Raw genomic sequence first — 22,788 nt, forward strand, 5'->3', positions numbered from 1 at the left:
TGGTGCCAAAGGAAATAAAGCAAGCCAGAAGAATGACTCAGTAATCCTGCGGCAGGCATTCTCCCACTCATTAACTATTTCGTATGACATTAACAATGCTAAGCATAAAATACAACCCAACATGAACTGAGACTACCCAAACCTCATTGCTGAGCGCCTTTTGAACAGAATTGATGGAGTACCTCTCACCCGACTTACGCACATAGAAAATAGGGAACTCTTTATGGAGATAGAAGATGCAGGTGTGATTCCCTAAAGGTTAGATAGCTCCTCAAAACCTAACTTCCTGCCTTTTGGATTAGATAAGTACTCTTAATCACTAGGCTATTGTATTAATAGCTTCAGAAGCTACTGTATTGTATACAAAACCCAAACCTGTTAGTTTATGAGTTCTCTGAACCCTAAACAGATCTTAGGAGTGAGGTTTCCTCTTTCAAATAAATGAAAAATCTTACATAGGAAAGAAGCACTGAAAAAACAAGTATCAACGCAGCTCTGGATGTATGCAGTACCAGAAATTTAAACTTATCTACATTCATCAGAAAAAAAAGAAAAAAGAAAAAAGAAACCCACAGACTCTAAAGAACTTCAGTTCAAGGCTTTTTATTTTTTATTTTTAATTAAATAGATCACTCGCACATATTCCTAAATTCTATATGAATTTTACTTTAGCTGTTTATGTCGTATGTTTGTGTGCATGCATGTGCACTCAGGCACTGTGTAATTCAATGAACATGAGATAAGAAATATTAACCTCCTCATAGGCAGCAGATAAAGGCATCATTGACGTATTCCATCTACAAATAGTGGCTACTGACAAACAAGGGATTCCTACAGCTGCAAGCTTAGGAACATTAACAGACTTCTTTCTGAAGCATTTCTTCTCAACTACAAAGTCACATACCATATTCAAATAAGGAAATCTTTATTCTGGGTGAGAAAACTCAACTGTTATTTCAGGGAAATGCAACTTAGATAAAAATAAGAAATAAAACATCCTCCATTCTTTCAGGAGCTTTGGCAGTAGCCTACCTAATCTGATACCATATAGAATCAGTCCCTTCCTAAACTACTTGACCCATTTATCAAACCTCACTCTGATTTTGATAGCAGGCTGTGGTTGTAGAAATGTCTCTTTGCAGATCTGTCTCCAGGTCCATTGAGATCTCTTTCCCTTCTGGAGCTTCTTTCAGCCATATGGCCTACAGTTGTTCCAAAATGTTTTGTTTAGTGATTCTCATTGAATTCCCATGCACAGTGCAAAGAGTAGCTTTACAAATTTTTCTATCATTCCTCACCACTGAGAATAGCTGAGTTACACTGACAGTTCTTGAGTGTTCCTTGGTACTGAAAAACAACCCTTAAGGGATGTAACTTACAGTTTTGTGAGGAATAGCTTTCAGAAGGTTTAGAGTTTTGTATGTGCAATAACAATACAAGCAGCAGGAGGGCAGTTCACCAATATAAAACAGATCTGACTCAGTGCTTTACTGAGATTCTGTCTGTTATTATTTTAGAGATTCAGCCTGACTATATTAATCAGCACTAAGAAATGGACTGCAAGATCATGTAGCTGCACTTTATCTTGACATAGAGAGATCACCTCCAGGTAATAAAAACTAGTTTAGTTTCTTTGCCCATATAATTTCTGCCTTGCTGATAAGACTGTCAAAACCCATGTCATTTATGATTGCTACAGATGCTATTCTGAGATACACTTGTCAGTGAATCAACTGATACTGCCAATAAACACACAACAGGTGGTAAGAACTTTTACCTATACTGCCTTTTACTGCATGTCAGAAAAGCAGTGCACATGGGCAGAATATGAACTGGCTTTATTTTGGGTGAGAAAACCGAACCATTATTTCAAGAAAATGCAACATACATAAAAACAAGAAATAAAACATCCTCCATTCTCTTAGGAGCCAGTAGTCTACCTAATCTCATAGTGTGTAAAATCATTCCCTGCATACAGTCAATCTGATAAATGAACTAAACCAATTTAAAACTAAACAATGTTAAATGCAAGAGAAAACATTGTCATGGTTTGTGCTTCAAAACCACATGAAATAATCAGAACAATAAATGAAAAAAATAAACATAGTATTGACCCCCATTTTTCTTTAAATCAGTGAGAATGGTGTGTGTCCATTCCCTTTAAAAAACAAAATTCAAAAAATTCTTCATAATTATAGGATTAAGGTAGTAATCCCTGTCTAATGCCTTGCATCTAATGCCAGCACACGGAACAGATGCAATGAGAACATATTACTGCTAGGAGCCATTCAGATACTCTCAGACAAGAGCTGGTGATGTGTCAGTAGCATCCAAAATCCATAGGTTCTCTCTGCTCTGTGCACTGCCTACTCCCATCTCAGCCATCTCCTCTCCTCTGTGCATGCCAACACATTAGTCTGAGGATGTAAGTACAAGTGATTCTTAAACTATGGTAGAGTATGAATTGGAGGAGAAAGTATAAGAAATACTGTCAGAATCAATACTTTAGCCCAACCAGATTACATGTGTTGGTAAAAACATTCTGGAAATTCAGCTAGCAACTTCTGGCTTATCTCTTGCCTAGACTCCAATAGGTAATATGAAGTAGCAATTGATAAGTATTTTCTAATCTGGGGTACGGCTGCAAGCATCTAAGCACTGAAAACGCTATGGAAGGTATTATATACAAAATAACATGCTTCAGAAGAAGAAATTAATTCCCTATTTTATTTTTTTTCGGCAAAACAGAACAACCCTACTGACCTCCCAACACAAACCTTTTCAATGAAGAGATAAGAGAGTTTGAGATGCTACCGTTTAATTAGGAGAAGAGAGACGCTCTTAACATCTTAATTCTATAAAGCAATATAGAAAACATTTTAATAATTTTTGTTTTAAGCAAACTGAATGCTCTGTGAAATTACTGGCCTTAGAAATATCAGATAATCTTCCCAATCTTTAGATCCTTTTTTACTGTACTATACCTCCTTAGAACTCACTTGAAGACCTTAGTCCCCTTCTTGAATATTATAATGACCGTGAATATGCCAGAAAGAGTCAGTATACGGTACTAGCACTAGTTATCTTAATTCCATTCTTTAACTTCAGGATTCCTCTAAACTTAACAAAAACTTACATACTGTTAACACTTCTCAAAAATCGACATGAGTGAGCCTCAGAAAAAAAAGGAGATACCTATCTATCACATTCATACTTTTACTTCATGAATAACAGTTTGGCTTCTCTTAAGGAACTTCACCGGATTCAAAAGCTATGCACAAGCTACAAGTGCATTCCATAGCATGCTGTACAATCCTGGACAATCTTTTCTAGAGAAGGGGACTTTTCATAGTGGTGCAGCTCCCCTGTAATCCGCACATACTGGTTTTCACATGAAAACCATGATACAGCAGTGTGTGCCTTATTCTCATCCCAGCCTGCAGCTGACATCTTTGTAGGTCAACTTTTTAACTTCGTATATCTTTGTATTTTTTTTTTATTCCTCTCCTTTTTGCTTCAACATTTACATTTAGTCTTATTAGGTACAAAGATTTATATTAGGGTTATTTATTATCTCTATCCCTCTAACATCTAGCAGTATAAGCTTGGAGTTAGCATGTGTACAATATGTGCACTCAGACTTGAAGGTAGGAAGTGCATCTTGGTCCTACAGATACAATCTAAAAGAATCTTCAGAAAAGAAGAAAAATCTGCAACCAATGTTTAAGTACATTTCTTACATTTTAAGACACTATTCATCAGATTTGGGGGAAGTTTCTTTCTTTCAAAGAAAGTTTCTTTCTTTTAAACTTCCCCCAAATCTGATGAATACTGTCTTAAAATGACATACAGGATAAGCTGAAATTTGAATGGGGTTATCACCACTGCTTTCTCTGTTCCTCCCATTATTGCCCCAGCATTTAGACACAGTCTAAATATAATGATAAATCTTATTTTTATGTACTAGTGATATTTCTGTAACACTTGAGAACTCCTAACACAAAACAGGTACACTGTGCTAAGCAATACAGCCCACAGCAACAATAACTACATAACTATATATATACGCATGAATGTAGGTGTATATACATGTAGTGAGAACACCTGCTGAAGATCTGGTGAGGAATCAGTGACTGGCAGCGTACATAGTAGCAGGCCCATTGTGTGAAACTATGCACTGACCAAATTCCCATCAAGGTCAGGCATGCATATTCCATTTTGTCAACAACGTCTAGCTGCTTTCCAGACAGTAGCTACTCAGGTTAGCACAGCTGAGATGAGGAAACACTTCTAGTAGATTTAAGGGGTCCTTAGGAACAACAAGTTGACTCCCACCTGGGCGTCTGACCTGTGTGTCCTACCCGTGCCTCCAGCAGCCTCCCATTGGCAACCCCTCCTTGTGGTTCCTGGGGCTCCCCATGCAGTCTGTAGAGTAAGTCCTTTGTTAAACTTATCCTGCTTAACCCCTTATGAACCTTGAGTGTCTCTCTCCGCTGGTATGTGACCCTCTCTTGTCCACCTTGTGGTCACAATACACACATAAATTATATATAATATTATACATATATATATACATGGGTGCACATGTGCACATACACATACATATATATATGTGTGTGTATATATATACACGCACACATATAACCTGCAAAACTTGAGTCCTTTTTAATCGTACTGAAGGCAAAGGGTATCAAAGATTTTAAATACCTGAGCAGGAACATGACACTCACCTCACATAATCTAATTTTTCAATGTTGCTCTTACAATCAATTAAAATAGATTCTTTACTACAGTAATTCAGTCCTTGTTCCTGCAATGCTAAAAAGCTGAGAATTTTTGTACTGTTTAGAAGTATTATCAAAGTACCTAAACCCTTTAGGACCACCTACAATACCAGTGGATCAGGGACTATAACGAAGTCATACTCCATAAAGATCATACCTTTGTGCATAAATAAATAAAGTTACAAATACACACACATGTACATGTACATACATACATATATAAATACATATATATATATATATAAGACTATTCAATGTATTTGCCTTCCCTGAGAGACTGTAATTGTGCACACCCACAGGACTGTTGAGTACCTGTGGTAGCATACCTAAGAAGGTGATGTATGTTTTTTATATGTTTAACATTAATTCTTAAATAGTGAAGCTCTTTTAATTTTTTATTTGCATTCTATTCAATTTTTATGGCAAGTAGCCCAGTGTACAGTTCACAGAAAGAAAAAATTCATCATATGTTCATTGGTGAAACTGATAAAGTTCGTATTCTGGGAAGAGCAGTTGGGCTCCACTGAAGAGAATGGACATAACCTACCAAGATTTGGCATTTTTGCCTTATTTTCTGCTTAAAAAAATTTTTTTTTCTAAGGAATGTAAAAACTATAGTAAATGATAAAGGAGACTGGACTCTGGAACAGTACGTTTGTGCCACAAGTGCATGTATCCTACTGTGAAGAACAGTCACAAAAAGGTACCTAAAAAGAAACTATAAATAATGTGAACAGCCAAAATAAAACTCTTAATGTTCACATGCCTGACAGACCTGGCTAAAGCACTGTGTCTTTACAGTGAAAAAATAAACTGCTATGGTACAAAGCTAGAGAAAAAACAGTATGGACACAATATTCTGCATGTTATCAAAAAATCAAAGTAGAAAGACTTACCACTTCTTCATGGGTAGCACTTTCTACATTAATACCATTAACCTAAAAGCAGATATGATAGAGAGAAAACAATTTGCAATGTGTAAGCTGGCTAAAGAAATAAACAAAAAGCCAAGTATGAAACAAACGTGTCTGCAGAACAAGCAAATGTTTACTGACCTGTATTATTGCATCTCCTATGAATAACATTCCTGTTTGGTCAGCTGTGGGATTACAAAAAGAGTACATTTGAATTGAAAAAGGTAGTGAAAAATAATGCTATATTGCCTTTCAGCACTTGGTTTAGCGTACTGTTCATAACAGTCACCTGAAACTGCTTTGCTTGTGAAAAATACCAGTGGCAATCAGTTACCATCCTGTAAAGCTAATAGATTCCTTCCAATTTTAAGCAAATTAAGAGTTACTTTCCATGCACAAAGAACTTTTTTAATATGGAGCACAAGTGTAATTTCTCACTAATGAAGGATTTCATTAAATTATGTGGAAAGCGTATTTCACACTTTTCATTAGTCTTCTACAAAAGGAAAATAGGAATTTTGAAAACTGCTTAGCAGCTCCTTTCCCCCCAAACAAATTTACAGGGACTGCTATAATTAAAGAGGCTGTGCCTAGAATATAATACCACTCTTTTATGAAGTTTGAGTTAGCTTTGTTCCTGAGAGTAACATAATACATTATTTCCGTGTGTGATTTGCATGTGTCCTGCCTTGCAGAATTAATGGGAACACTGTAATGAAACTGTAAGGAAAAATAATTCTGTATAGGTACAAACAATGACATTTCTGGAGGTGTACTCACTGATTTTTAAATTCCGTAATTTTTAGTGGAATTTGAGGACATTTACCTCTTGGAATTTAGTACTTAATTAAAAGCAAGGCTCTGATCCTACCAAGATTGATGTGGTTAACTTAAGTATATGAACAATCACATATACGATTGTGTAGGATAGGATAGTGAACAGGATTGAAATTCTAGCTGAGGTATGAGGATAAAGTCAAAGGGTGCAGGAGGCATGCCGTGCCCACTGTATGAGCTTGAGCAGTGAACAGAGAAATACTGTATGTGTTTGTATGAACAATAATGAAGCACAACAGAAATGGGTCAGCAGCTCAAGCAGCTGTTGTTGACACTCCTTATACCTATGCTATATGGGTTTCAGAAGTTTTGTTTCAGACTAGTTAGTCTGGTCTCCCAGACTGAATGGTCCCACAGCCCAGGTGAGGCAAAGCTGCCTAAGGAAAGCTACTGCACAAACCTTCACTTTCTGGGATGTTGGCCCCTAAGCAGCCCATCCAGAGACGCACCAGCATCCTGTTGTTTGTGCCACACAGTGACATACTCCTGATGCCAGTAGTAGCTACAATGGGCTACATCGGCAGAAGTAGGCCTTACTTACAAGTGATACAATGGTACCTGCTATTTGAACCTCCTTACAGTGAAGCAGAACTTCAACTTCAGTTGAACAAAGGTGTAATACCAACAGAGTAAGATTTCAACCTTCTCCAGGAGGACACCCTTAATGAAGCAGTCCTGGCCCTCTTGGATATTATTTGGTCTGTGTGGGGGTGATGGCAGGACCCACGCTCCAAATCACTGCAGCAAAGCAGCTGTAATCATACATACTTCAATGGCTGCCACTCAACTAACCTACAGGCCTCCAATATGATGAGGATGTCATGCAGCAGGCAGTGTTGTTTCCTTGAGGGCCTCTCTTCTTGGCTTGTCTGGGAGACCAAAGCAGCTGATGTCACCACTGGAAAGATTTTAACTGGAAATGGTGACACTTGACAAAAGAAGTACAATAAAAGAGAGGTGGGGGCACAAGGAGTTTGAAAAAAAGTTCTGAAAACAACAGAAGGGCCAGCAAGAAGGAAAAGCCTACTGAGCCAGGAGAGGTTTGGGTGGAAGATGAGTTGCTGCTGGAAGAGTGAATCATGAAGAGCCAGAGGCTGGTAGTTGTAACCGTCCTCCTAGTTGTTGACCTAGCCATGACCCACTACCTAATTCTGGTGCAGCACAGCCGTATAATCTTGACTCAGACTTCTGTGAAAACTGCTACATTTTGAGAAAGAGCTATAATAAAATATGCAGATAAGCATCATGCAGATAAGAAAGTCAAAATTGCAGACACAGGTAAGATTGTTCTGACGGGGCTAGTTTGCAGCTGAAGATGGAAGAGGAAAAACACTGACATGAAAAGGTAGAAAATCTCAAGAGAGAAAAGCAGGGAACTGGAAGATGGTAATTCAGCAACACTGAAGATCAAATCTCTTCCAGGGAACAATGGAGGCTGAACCTTCCCCACCTGGCTGATGACTTCCAGGCCAGCAAAGACTCACTAGGTGTCCCCCAGGGGTAATGAGTACTGCAATACCAATGTATCGTGTGTATTAGCCAATATATATTACAGCTTAAGAGCACAAAGCATTTATATTCTTGCAGAGTCTCTGCACAGTTGTGTGTGCCCAGACAAAGTAACTGAGAGAAGGTGGGTTACAGGATTGATACCAAATGTTCTGTGATCTGAAACAAAACATTGAAAATAAGGACAATCAGGAGATTTGCTCCAAAAATGCAATATTGCTCCAAACCAAAACAATAATGTAGAAACCTCCATGGTTGCTGTAATGGCACTAGCTGTCATCATGGCCAGTGATGGTAGTCTGGCAAACCATCTTTGAAAGTCTCTTATTTTGATATCAGCCAATGGTCTATAATTTAAAATCAAAGATGGCTTCTAACAAAAGTATTTTGCCCAAATCAAATTGCAAAGACGTGCGAAAAGATGCAGAACTCATATTATAGGTTACAAGTATATTACAAATTGATGTTATCGGAAAGACTAAACAGATACTACCCCTTTAAAACAAATAATTTTGCGACCTAGGTGAATGCCAGCTCTAAGGGAATTACTCAGTTTCTCGCAAAAATGTATAAATCTACAAAAAAAACTGACAAGAAGCTGTGGTTCAGGGAATTAACCTAGTTGCTACTAAAATAAGAGAGAAAAAGAGAGAAAAAGACAGTTCTGTTTCTCTAGGACATATTTTAAATATTGAAGACAAGTGGATATATCATTTAAAACTTCACTGGTGTTTTCACTGGAATTATATGCTCTCTACACAACAAAAACATTTCTAACTTCAAGTAAAATGTTCCAATTTATGTGGAGTCAAGTTTCACTTGAAATAATATATAATTTTGGTACCAATACCAATAATTTCAGTGATCTTGAACTGAACATGGCCAAAAAAAAAAAAAAAACTTTCAAAAGAAAATAAGCACAAAGTAGTTACAAGCAGAAATGTACCAGGCTTTAAAAGAACATTAAATGTATGCTGCAGCAATTAGTGTTAAAACACTTTTAATCTTCATCTTAATTATCCTTTTTTTAAAAAAAAAGCTTTAAAAGTACACTGATAAAATTCACAAATGATACTGCAGTAGGAAGAAAGCATCTGGGAAGTCCAAAGGGAATGAAGTAGATGAAATGATATGAAATTAATCAAATAAAAATTTCTTACTTTTAAGAATGTATCAGACTTGAGACACTTTCCTGAAAGCAAGTTGCCCATCATTGAAGTCACTCAAAAATTCAGAAAGAGTCATGGACTATGTGAAATTATTTTGCACTTGATGAGAAGAAAAAGGAAGTAGAAGTAATTTTTTCTAGCTTTACCTTGTTTGTGTTTCATATTCATTAGGGCTGGAGGAGAGCTGTATTAAATTTTCTAAACTTTGTAAGGTTGTGAAGCTGTAAATTTTACAGAACAGATGCTAGGGAAATCCTGACTTACCACATGTTAATTCATGCACAAATCATAGTTCCTAATACAGATTCGATTCTTCAAATAGTTTATTGTGCATATTTTCCTACTTTTATCAAAATAAATATTTCCATTTAATTTTTCAAAAATTGTTAAATTCCTGAATTACATAGGAAATATACAAAGCAGTAAGTTCTCTGACACTGTATTAGTTTTGCACAAAAACATGATCAGTTTTAAGTATATGATTAGCTTCATTGACTTTACGGACCTCTCAACTCATAGGCTTAACTTTAAATATAGACATAAGTATTCACTGCATGAGGAAAATGAAAATCATTAATTAAGAAACCAGATGAAATAAAACAAAGACTGGAGAAACTGGTAACCAGAGTACAAGAGACTCCTTAAAGCTGTACAGATGTGTTTTTCCCTCCTCTCCCATGAACTAGTCGAAGTGTCCATCATGACTGTAAAGAGACACTTGGTGCCATTTGTTTTATTACTATATTTTAAGGACAAACAATTTGACATTTCTAATCAATATTTGAAAGTGGAACTCTCTTACTTCAGACATTGAAAAATACCTTGTTGGAAAAGCTTTTTAAGTGCACACATTCTTTACAGTACTATGTTAAATTCCATTTCTTTGTTTAAAGCAAAAAAAAGGTCCAAATTTCTATTCTTGAATATGAGGTTCCCTCAGCTTAGTCTTCCTCCTTTTCATATGTGTCCAGTTTATCATATAAAGAAAAGCTTTTAACTCACTCAATAACAAAATGTGTTTCAAAACACCATGTCATTATTCTAAAGCACGAGGTTGCCCACACTGTAGTAAGTAAACTACTGGTAGTACATGGGAAATTTTAGGACTTGTTTCCTCACTTCTCTCAGTGCCTGTGGAGCAGGCAGAAAAAGATGGCTTCATGTTATTGAAGTACTGTGTCTGCCTACACACCCACTTAGGAATTCACTCGTAGACCCTACATGTACACAAGCCTGAAGTCTGACACACTGCAGAAATCAACTCAATGTGAGACATGCACAGGAGAAGTGAGGTGAGACAAGTACTGGACACAGGAGCAGGTCAAGTCAGGATGTAGCACGGAGACCTTTGGAGACACCTTTGGAGAGACGATAATAGGTCCTACGTGAATGAAGGAGTGGGATATTCAGCAGTGATACAGAAAATGCCACTACCCTCCTCAACATCCCTGAATGCCTTAGTGGCAGAATGAATCTCCTGCTGACTCACAGCAGATTAGTGATTAGTTACTTTATGTGAGTAGGTTGACGAACTGTTAAAAAGCTAATGCCATCTTGCCAAACAATATTTTAGCTGGTACTCTTATAGCTGCATATGCTCTTGCTTCTACAAAGTTAATTCCAGATAAAACTGTTTTGGCCTGGAAGACCAGAAGTATTTTGAACTTGGACTATGTAAAGAACAGCATGAACTATAACAGTGTGCAGATAACATAATGACACCTACCCACCATCCAAGTATCTGTGCAAGAGCTGATCACTCTTAGATGGAGTCCTCCTCGCAATTTGGCATAGGTCACAGTCACATGCATGCAACTGACACCAGGAATTGTCTACAACACCTTTGTCATAGATACGTGCTAGCAATTGTAAACTTCAAATTTTCTTCAATAAAAGAAATACTAATAAAGTGAGTCTTTTTCTGTTCTACTCATTGGGCAGGCAGGGTCTGCACATAATAGAAGGCGGTGTTTTTCTTGTAACACTAGGAAAGTTGGTAAAGTCAGGTCATGGGAGTGGGATCATAGTTGTCTAGAAACTAAATATATGTGCATGGGTCAACATTCAACTACTAATGTTGCTGCTTTTAGCAGTAGTAATCTGGGAAATTTTAGGAAACCATGATTTATACCAAAAAAATTGGCACTTCTTTGTTTGCAAGTGAAAGGTATTATTTTGTTAGTAATTAAACATGTGCAATTATTACGACAGAAGAATCTGTGGGAGCATACCAAAAATGTTAAATCATTTGAAGAAATTAATGCAATTAATTAAGTGTGATTTAGTGTCACTCCGTGGTGATCAGAAAGCCAAGAGCACAGATGTAGGCTTTGTAGTCTAACTATGGATTGCTTGATTTTACTTTCTGTTTCCCTCCTCCTCTCCGCTGGCACATAATTCAAAATAGAGTTGTATAGCTCTTATTTATTTACTCTCTCAAGATTACTGCAGAGCTAAGAAGCTACACAAACAGAAGGTAAACATACAAAGGCAACTAGAGGGCAAATATAGGAATCTGTAAAAGCATGAGAAAGACTTACTTGACATAATGTTGCCAAGAAAAAGGGGAGAATACTATATCTAAACACAGCAAGTTCTGACTTCACATTACTATAAAATAAATCTGGGTAGTAAGCCTTTTGCCTTATCACAATAGCCCGTAATTGCATCAGATTCCAAAAGCTAAGCAGGATTAGGCTGGCTGAATACTTGGATGAGAATCCCATAAAATAACTGCTGCTGCAAAAGATGATGCTTTTTGAGTCAGTAAGTTTTGCTCAAGCCATGAATTCATTATTAAACTAATGCCTTACCATGAGGGTAAGAGAAAGTACACTTCCAGAAGAAACTATGCTATTTGATATAAGACTATTGAACACTGGAGTTTATTTGCTCCCAATAGATTATGTGGAATTTGAGATGATTTATCTCTTTTTACACTGATAGAAATATTTGTCTCAATATTCTACCCAAATTCCATGCTAGCTAGTGACCTTAATTTCTGCCTTTATTTCACTGAGAATACCAATATTGTGATTTTCTCCATTTCTTGTAAACTACTGCTAAATAAATTGATATTTTTTACTGAAAAGGAAACAGCTGTTGCTCTAAGAGAGATATTTACCTCAGAAGAATTACACTTATTTCTTGAGTACTGCTGTTACTATCAAAGGAACATTTGCAAAGGTGCATACAGGAATATATGTAGTATTCTAATAATGAGCATATTTGTTCAAACACAACTAATTTAACATGGCATTAACATATTAAGGAAGTATTTGTTGTAAATAAAGATATCCTGGATGAAAACAGGATTTAGTATAAACTAGAGTTTGATTTCCAGACGTTGATTCTTCTCAGAATTATTCTTCATACTCTATGCTACCCATATCATTTTCTGGATCTTTTTTGCTGTGAGAAACCTAAGCACTGTTTTTCTAATTCCCGGTTCCTAGAATGCAATGGGAGCCACAGTGAGATGGGAACTACATTCACAAAAAAAAAAAAAAAAAAAACAGACCTCATGAGGAGCAAAGAGAATCTCACATTGAGAGCAGACAGATTTTCATAGCAGTTTTTGAAGAAGACTTAGACAGCAATTAAGAATAATAATCCTCCCAAATCAAACATGGATATCTCATCCAGAAAAATGTAACTGAGTCAGGTTCCACTGGGGGTGGGGGTGTGAAGAAATGGTGGACACTTCTAACCATATATACTTCAGATTGTTAGTGTCGTATTTACTATGGTCCTGTAACAAAAATGATTTTCTCTGTTCCAGTATTATTACCATTTTTCTTCCCTATTCTGCTTTATTCATTTCTAGCTCTGTTTATCTCTGTGATTTTCCATCTCTTTTTCTACTCATTTTCAGTGTGAGAATCCCTCACAGGCTGTTCCCTCATCCCATTCTCCACTCCATTCCCTGGAATGATCAGCAAGCTTGTAGTCAATTCTGATACTTAAGACCATCTAAGCTATTTTATGAGATCTTTTACAGAAATAGGCAGCTTAAGGGGAGATTTTACAGTTAGCTCATGATTTCAAAGCCTGCTTTATTGCTGTGAATTGCTAGAAATTTCTTTTTTCAAATGAAAAGTTGTTTTAATTCTAAAAAAATCAGAAAACGTCACACAGGCAAACGTAACAGGGATGACTCTGTTTTGCAGATGGCTTTGCTTTTGACACTGGCTTTGCTTCTTCACTATTTCCCTTCAGATGATACAAGCAAAAAAGCAGGTTTTCAGAATAACTTGTTTATTACAACATTCTACTAATAAAAGTGCTTTCCCCTATATGGCTGGCACTGAGTCCAACTTGAAAGGAAAACTACTGCAACAACAAATTCATAATATTTTTCACTGCAGATTATATCAATGGAACAAATGTTGTTTTCTTATAAACAAATATTGTTTTATATTTTATATAAGCCAAAAAATAAACGGAGGCAAATGGGTAAGTGCAATTAGCAACCGCAAAAGCATAGCAACTGGCATCAAGGAAAAGCATAAACAGGAGAAAATTCTTTAACTTTTAAAAAAATTAAAAACCCAAACCTTTTCCTGCCCTGCTGTGACTTTTAGAAGGCAGATGATATTATAACTGTCCTCTGTGTCTCTTGCCAATTTCAAAAAATACCATTTTGATACTAATTGCCTAATAACTCTGAGAGCCTATATTACTGCCAGAATTTGCCATTTTTTTTCTGATCTGGTGGGGGCAATAAGCTCTATGCATTTCAAAACATAGAAGACATGTGGAAAAGTCCTGGGGATGACTCCTTTTTTTTTAATTAAATATGCTTTGTATATCAAAAGATATAACAGGAAAAGCTTTACAGTTCAGTTAAATTTCTGCCCGTCTATCTTTTAGCACTGACTAAAAGAAAAATTATTGAAGGCTTTTGTATGATTTTCTCATTGCAAGCAGGTTTGTGACATCAGCTGCATTGACAGTTTATCAGATGATCTGTGTGAAGTGTCAGCACACACTGTGATAAAATAGACTAACTTTAGACCTACTTTAGGAAATTAGGAGAAAAATGCAAATAACTTGAATTTCCTGCAGAAGTCCAGGTATTTGTATGTCTCGTTATCATAATCTGAAGCCAAACTGCTAAAAATGTGATTCTTTCAGTGATTTCCAAGCAAATAATATTCAGTGTGAAGTCAATTAAGAAAAACTGAGACACATGAAGTTACCTTTTTAGTTAAGGGAAGGGGTTTAACGTAACACAGATTATCTTGTATTTGTTGCCAGCAAAGAGAGCCCGTATGAATGTTATCATGGGTCAGCTGATGAACAGTAAATTCTCATCTCATTGTAATTCATGTGCCTCACCCAATAGTGTTGAGTGGTATAACTTGTGAATGTGTGATTATGTGAATAAATTTGTACTAGAGGAAAACATTTTCAGTTTTATGCACACTTAGTAAATCAGTTCTTCCTCATCTGACTTTGTCTTTATAGAAAAATACCAATACTAGAAGTTAAGAAACATAAAATTGGAACTTTAGTCATGGAAGTACTTAAAACTTCACTTTTTCAAGGAAACACATTGCACCTAAGATGGTGTAATGAGAAACACAGCATCTTTTTTTTTAATATATCTTTAGAAAATTTGAAAATGCTACATTACTACTGTTATTTATTATTTGAGATACATTCCTAACTATAGCCAATAAGTTCATTACTTTTGAAAATAAAAGTAAAAACACTCATCTATTGTTTAAGGACAGAAGTAAGTAGCAATAAGTAAGTAGCAAAAGCAACAGTTACAGTTGTGAGCAAGCTATGTTTATTGTTAAACAATAAAAGAAAGTTCTACCAGGCAAGAATAATTAGGACCCCATCAAAAGTCAGTGCAAACTTAGTTAAATTGATAAAAATGCAGCATTTCTAGGAATATGGTTAATAGTATCAGAAAGTCTTTACATGTTACTCAATATAAACCTGATAATATTTTAAGAATGAGTACAATATTTTTCAGTTGAAAATAGTTGCACACATTTTAAAATTAATTAATCACTTGGTGAATAAATTGAGGAATGCAGTAAAATGTAAAGGAAGATGAATCTGCTCACATAATTGCAATATTCTAAGGTGTAAGGTTAGCTCTAATAGACATATGATTAATATCACAGGTAAAAAGCCTACTGAGCTGAATAGCATAATATAAAGTCAGACAAGTTATGAATATGTAACATTTTATATAGAAATAAATTAAACGCAAATCTGGTATCTTCAATCTTTTCTTCCAAAATAGGTAACTCAGTTTCCATTACATACCATTATACAATGCAAAAAACGTTGTAACAGCTGTAGATATGAAAATTGGAAAACTTACTTGACAAACTGAGGTGATGCCAGAAATAGCAGAAGTATATACATTAAATGAGTTATAAGGAAAGAAGAGATATATTTCCTAAAATAGCCTAAAAAGTCTTTAATTCATAAATCAGTACAAGGAAGATAAGAACAGTGAAAAGATCAAAAATAGAACTTTTCTGAAATTGCCAAAGGATGTTATTAAATTTCTCATATTATTCCATATGACACTATCTCCCAGCAGAAGGATCACTACATTTGCTCTTTCCATCAAATATACTGTATGATTCTTGGTTGTGCTTCTGCCCCAAAATATCTGCATGAATTTTCTTCTGAATTTAATCGGTATCTTTCAGTGCACTGTGAGTCTGTATTACAGACCAGAGGATGCTTTCTGTCTAGCTGCTTGCTTCTTCAGCTTCCACACTAAAGCACCATGGTAAAAGCAAGCTCCAAACCCAAAGTCCAAAACACCATCCATCTACAGAAAGATTTCAGGTGGTTCTCTCCTGAACAAATGATCTGAGTGAACACATATGGTCTAGGTCTCTAATTTGCCTGCATGGAATAATTATAATTTTTTTCTTCTACCTGGACTGTAATGGTAATAAATTCAAATAGTAACTTCTATTTAATTAGATTTCTGAAATTCATGAAGGAACTACGTTCAACCAGAGGTAGGTAGAAGAAAGAATAGGAATTGTTCATATCAGTGGTATCCTAAGGCAGTAGTATATTCACTGAAATGTTACATGGAAGAGATGATAATTAAAACAGTATATTGCATTTTGATACCTTTCTCTATTAAGATTAAAGTATGTGAATGATAACTGTAATACTGCAAGTTCACTGAAATTACAGATTATGGTTTTCAGATTTAATATTGATCTTTTGTTTCATAAACTGCAAAATGCACCTTCCAAAGTGAATATTGATCATGAAATACATACAGAACTAAAGTACAATATCCAGAAACATCTTTACAGAATCACAGAATGGTTCAGGTTGGAAGGGACCTCTGGAGATCATCCTGCTCACGCAAGATCACCTGGAGCACATTGCCCAGGATCCTGTCCAGATGGCTTTTGTATGTCTCCAAGGATAGAAACTCCACAACCTCTCTGAGCAACCTGTGCCAGTGCTCTGTCACCCTCACAGTAAAAAAGGTTTCCTCCTATTCAGATGGAACTGCCTGTGTTTCAGTTGTCTTTCATCCTGTCACTGGGCACCACTGAAAACAGTCTGGCCCCATCCTCTTGACACTCTTCCTTCAGATATTTATACACATTGATAAGATCCCCCCTCAGCCTTCTCTTTCCCAGGCTGAACAGTCCCAGTATATGAGAGATGCTCCAGTCCCCTCATCAGGGGATTTAGTAAGCCTTTGCTGGACTCACTCCAGTAACTCCATGTCTCTCTTGTACTGGGGAGCCTAGCACTGGACACAGTCCTCCAGGTGTGGCCTCCCCAGGGCTGAGTAGAGGGGGAAGATCACTTCCCTTGACCTGCTGGCAATGCTCTTCCTAATGCAACCCAGGATACCATTTGCCTTGGCCACAAGGGCACATTGCTGCCTCATGGTTAACTTCTCCACCAAGACTCCCAGGTCCTTCTCTGCAGAGCTGCTTTCCAGCAGGTCAATCCCCAACCTGTACTGATGCATGGGGTTATTCCTCCCTAGGAGCAGGACCCTGCACTTCCCTTTATTCAACTTCAGGAGATTCCCTCTACCCATCACTCCAGCCTGTCCAGGTCCCTCTGAATGGCAGCACAGCCCTCAGGTGTCATTCACACACACACACATGTATATAAATACACACATATATAAAGCCTCATTTCAGGAAAGAAAGAAAGTGACTGTGTAAGTCTGGAATTGGGCAGCTAGTTCACTCTTTCTGTTTTTTTAGCCAAATCAAATAAATGAAAAAATTTTTTATATCAGCCTAAAATGTGAATACTTTGGTTTTCTCTCTAAAAATGTGTTTTGAATTCATCAAGCTCTTAAATCCTATAAAAAGAAAATTAAAGCAAATTCCACAACAAAACATAATTTTCAAGTGAAACATACAAATATGTCATTCCAATTTTTCTTTTCCTGGGGAATCATTTATAAATAATTTTAAAGCATACAAATATTTCCAATATCTTCTTAAAAACATTATGTTCTTAAAAACATTTCTCAGATCTGATTTTAAGTATATGCCTGTTCACTTAAGCAAACAACTAAAAATTAAGCTTGTGCATCCTTCTACTCAAAGAATTCTTTAGTTACCTCAATAAGTCCCTTGTTTCAGCATTTAACCCTCAAAACAAATCCCATTATCATATATTACTCTAAAGCCTCAACTGTAGAATTAATTTATCCATACACTTTTCACTAAACATATAGTGACTCCATATTATTGCAACTTAAGTATGTGCTTAATTATTATTTTGAATAAAAATATATTCTTCAATCAGAGATCAAACTACTTGCCTCTTCTTGTTGATTGCTATTAAACTGTTCATAGAGATGTTCTATCAACAGTTAATGAGGCCCCTGTTGGTGCCTGACTAGTCTCAAAGATGCAATACTGAAAAAGAAAAAAATCCTAAATGCTAAGAATGTTCTACTCGGTCCTGTCAAACCAAACGTAGTGCTGGAGGCGTGGATCTAAGAGCGAGAACACTGAGTAGATGTTATCTTCAGATACCTTTAGCTTTCCAGTAATAAAGAAAAATAACATGGGCAAAATAATTAAAAATAAATAGAAGAGAATAAGAATAAACCTGCAAAAATATTAAGTCAAATATGTGACACTAGGAAACAGTGTACAGATATTAAATAGCGTGCAAGTTCTAATGTCCTATGTTCAAGTAAGGCCTTTCTTCTGTTCAATGAAGGACTCATGTTCAACCTCCACCTTCATCAGTGCAAGGTGTAACACAAGCTTTTGATCCACTCTGACTTCCTTATGCACACAAGCACCTCCATCTGGGCTTAACTCGTCCTTAAACTTGACCTTGTTGGCCCACTGGAGTCAAGCTCCTGGCTTCTGGCCACTGACCCATTCAGACTAGCCTTGGTTACCTCAGCTGTACTACCTTTGTGAATGACTGGGGTTAACTCTGAAAAAATACTTAGGGAGGAAGCAGCACATGTGCTTCCACATTAAACCATCTTTGTTTGGCATCTATGTGTAAATGAACCTGTCATAAGCCCTTGACAAATCCACACTATGTCCTCTAAACAGAAGGCCCTGAATACAGGCAGCCAGGATGTGGCATTTGGTCATAGACACATTCTGTGTTTGCAGAGTGCAAGGTTGCAAGCCAAGAATGTTTCAATAGCTGAATGTCCTGAGTTTGTTCCACTTCTTCCATGGTACATGCCATTTTCAGTCAGAAATGGACTAACCACATAAAACAGAAGTTTTTTCAATATAGCAGCATGTGGGTTATACATCACCTTATAGAGCACAGAAGGTGGGAAAATGCTTTCAAAATCCAAACTATCCCTCTTCCACCAAGTTGTATTTAATTTTATTTAACTATTTTCATCATGCCTTAGTGAGCTGAACTCACTGTTCTGTTTCTGAAGAGATGAGTCTGTTTCATCATTGTTGCTTGTCTGACTTGACATGTTACAAGAGATACAGGCAAAGCTCACAGCAGTAGTCAGATTATTACAGCAGTTCTCACAAAAATGGAATGTTGCATCAAGGTAAAAAAATGTGATTGCTAGCTTCATAATTCTACAACATAAAAGAGAAATTTTATCCTTGACCGGTATAATAAACTTTTTTTACAAACCCCGCCCCCAATACTATATGTGATTAAAAGTCAGTTATACGTACAATGAAGTTATTTTAAAGTCCACGAGGATTTACAGCCTCCAAAAGCTCATAAAGACTCCCTAGTCATTTAAAATGAAAATAACAGATAATAGGGAGAAAAATAATAGGGAGAAACATAGAAAAGATCATGCAATTTAATTCTTACTGTGTATAAGGATTTTAAGGGACATTTAATGGACCTGACAACATTTCTCATAGGTTCACTGTGCATCAAATAAGCCTAAATGATCTGATTCCTTTCAACTAGCCATGTTCAATTGTTCAATCACCCATCTGTAAGAAAAGGAATCTATACTGGACTGCAAAACTACTGCATTCTTTACCATAAATTAGCTGTTAATACTGATTATGATAACAATATGAGTAGTACACATCTAGAAGCTATTAGCAAAACACAAAGTATTATGTAATGATTCACTCAATTTGAAGTCAGCTTCAAAAAGGAAAATAAAGGAAAAACAATATTGTATTAAATCTCCTCAAAGAAAAAACTAAGAGAAAGTATTGATCAATCTGGGAAAATTTTAGTTAGAAGCTTTCACATTAATAGTTAGTATATTTTCAAAAACGTATTTTGTGAAATTACTAGTAATGTTGCTTACATTCTGAGTCAACTGGAAAATTAGACACATGGGCAGGAACAACAAATCCTTGTTTTGGAAGTGAAATAATAAGCTATGGGACACTTTCTTTGAGGAGCCCAGTAAATAAAGGACCACTCATTTCCCATGTATTTACTATTTCATAATCAAGACTTTTTTTTTTTTTTTTTTTAGGAATATGACTGTTCAACTCACCACATATGTGATGCAGAGTTTACAGTCTGTTTCCACATAGTTTAGTTTCCATGTAGTTCCAGTCTATCTGTAACTGTCTATCTGTGACTGTCTAATTACTGTCCATATGTTTCCATATAGTTTGTTCTTAATTAAATTTTATTCTAAAATTTTGCAACTAGGTAAGTAAGCATCTGTAAGTGCTATATTAATATCTAAGTTTCATGCTTCATATTCCTGTAACTGCATTTCTTTAGAAAGATCTAAGAAGCATTCAGTTGCTCTTAAATATTTAGCAGTTTAAACTATCCTCTTTTTATTAAAGAAATACAAACAGCTGTTATTACCTCTGGAAGAACATGTCCCATCTTTGGCATTTTCCATGGTGTTGCCTTTAGCCTTCCACAAGTGACTCATATTTACACAAAACTTACCAGTAAGGATTCCTGTGTGATCTAATTCCAGACAGTATTTTGACATAGCAGAGATAAGCACTGTAAAGATATCTAGATGGCTAGTTTGAGAAGTAAATAATTTCTTTTATTAAAATCCCTACAATTTTATAAGAATATATTCCATCTTTTCCAGTTTTCCTGAATGCCTACTCTTTTTCCTAGTTACTGTAGCAGAAATGATTTTATTATTACCCATTTTAGGTTTTCCAATCTTATATTTAACAGATGATTTGTAAGTGTTCCTGTGTTTAAGCTTTCTTATACTTGAGGAAACATATATTTGCTTCTCCTTAAAGTGTGCAATTCAATAACTCTGGAAAGATATCTGTATCAACCGTGCTGGATTAAAATGACTCTAAAGTTAAGTACACTGCTTCTGTTTTGAATTCATAAATGTGTTCATGTTTACTTGTTCTCATTTAGAGACTGACATAGTACTTCTCTCCTTCTGAAATCAACTTTAATAAAAGCTTTGGTGGTATGAAAAAATGCAGTATGTTTGTTAGGACAGAACACAGAAACCACAGAGAAATGTAAAGTACTGCGGTGACGAGGGACATTAGCAAAACTTGCTGTTTCTTAATACTGTTGAGAAGAGCACGTATTCAGACAGATTTCAGGGCATTCTTACTGTGATTCATAATATATGAGATATCAGCCTCCAGAACTGAATGGCCACTTAAGCTTGTATTTCAGAAATCTAGGGTTATGCTTTTGAATTGAGTGTCTGTATATATTTCAGTGAACTTGTTCATGAAAGTCATATTGATCTGGAATATAGTGAAGTAGGGTATCTTCATCTAGAAATTATAAACAGAAAGATCACAGCTCCTTGAGGGGCCTCCTAGATAGACAAAAATTTAAGAATCATATTTATTACCACTGTTGCTATAGAAGTGTTTGTGTTGAATAATTAAATCAAGTAAATTTGAAATCCTCATCCTATATCAACAGCTGAAGTGTTCAGCTGTTGCTTAGGTCAATACCAACAAAATCACTTCCTTTCTTCACCTATAATTAGGAAATTTAAAGAGGGCATAAAGACAGCTGACTAATTACATTATTTAGGACAGCAAAAGGCTTGCAAAGGTACATACAAGAGAATCAATTACTTTAATATATTACACTTCCAGCTTTTGGAACTATAAAATAATACTGTATCCAACCAAAGTAAAGTTGAGTGATTTTGCCCATGTTTCCATACAAAGGGTGTTATCTCATTGCCACCTTTCAAGTTAGACTACCAGTTTCACCACTATTAGTCTCTAGAATAACAGAAGTTCTTGTTAATTTATTCACATTTTGAACACATAGCTGTTTAGTTAGAGATAACTCTGCATGAGTCTCATCTCTCCTCATGCTTAACATATCCTTTTGTTATAACATTATTCTTTCATTACATTATATCATTATTCTTTCACAATTTTTATATATTATATATTTTTATAAATATGCACATATATATGTATATAATATACATGTGTATAAATAAATAGGGAGAGATAAAATTGAAAAAAAAAGAAAGCATGCACATATGTATAGAACTACTTTTCCTTTAAATAGTAGTATTAAACTGTTTCCTGTAACATTAGAATCTTAAAATTGAAATCTTTCCTCAGGGTCATCTATGAGTTACATTTGGACATAATCTCTTTATTAGCTTTAATTACCAATTAAATATCCTGCTATCAAGATAATGCTGTGAACAGATTTTGTTATTATCTTTTTTCTAAACAGAATACCAGCAACATTTTGAGATTTCGATATCATCTCCAAAAAAAGATTTGCAGAAAGATTTGCAGTATGTGAACATTCCAGACTTCCAAGTTTTTCTCAAAACCTTTCATGCTTTTTAGAAATATTCATTTTCCAGAAGAAAACAAAAAAGAATTGTTTTCTGTTGTGCGGGCATTCAGTAACCAGAATGGGGGTGCATGATACGAAGTGCCACAATAACCATTTTGATCACATGTCTATGCTCCTGCAGTGCTACATCTTTTTTTTGCTAATCACAAAAACAGTTAGGTTGGAAGGTACCTCAGGAGGTCATGCTGTCCAGCACCCACACCAGTGGTCCAGTTAATGCATATACTACCTTCTTTATACCTTGTTAATTGGGTCAGTGTCTTCATGCAACTCACTGATTCAGCCAGGATCAGCATTGTCTCTTATTGTAACTGC

The 22,788-nt window shown here is 35.8% G+C and overlaps 1 protein-coding gene across 1 annotated transcript in view; it reads right to left on the reverse strand.

Annotated features, from left to right (window-relative positions):
• The window catches only part of LOC135323593 (gamma-2-syntrophin-like), a 164,638-nt gene that overhangs the window by 59,498 nt on the left and 82,352 nt on the right, over window positions 1-22,788 (reverse strand). The window contains exons 4-6 of the mRNA XM_064497218.1: window positions 5,840-5,883; window positions 5,681-5,722; window positions 4,731-4,885 (exon numbers count right to left, since the gene is read on the reverse strand). Of these exons, the coding sequence (XP_064353288.1) occupies window positions 4,731-4,885; window positions 5,681-5,722; window positions 5,840-5,883 (241 nt within the window). The remainder of the gene's footprint in view (window positions 1-4,730; window positions 4,886-5,680; window positions 5,723-5,839; window positions 5,884-22,788) is intronic.

This window comes from Dromaius novaehollandiae, chromosome 25 (genome assembly GCF_036370855.1).
Source record: "Dromaius novaehollandiae isolate bDroNov1 chromosome 25, bDroNov1.hap1, whole genome shotgun sequence".
NCBI lineage: Eukaryota > Metazoa > Chordata > Aves > Casuariiformes > Dromaiidae > Dromaius > Dromaius novaehollandiae.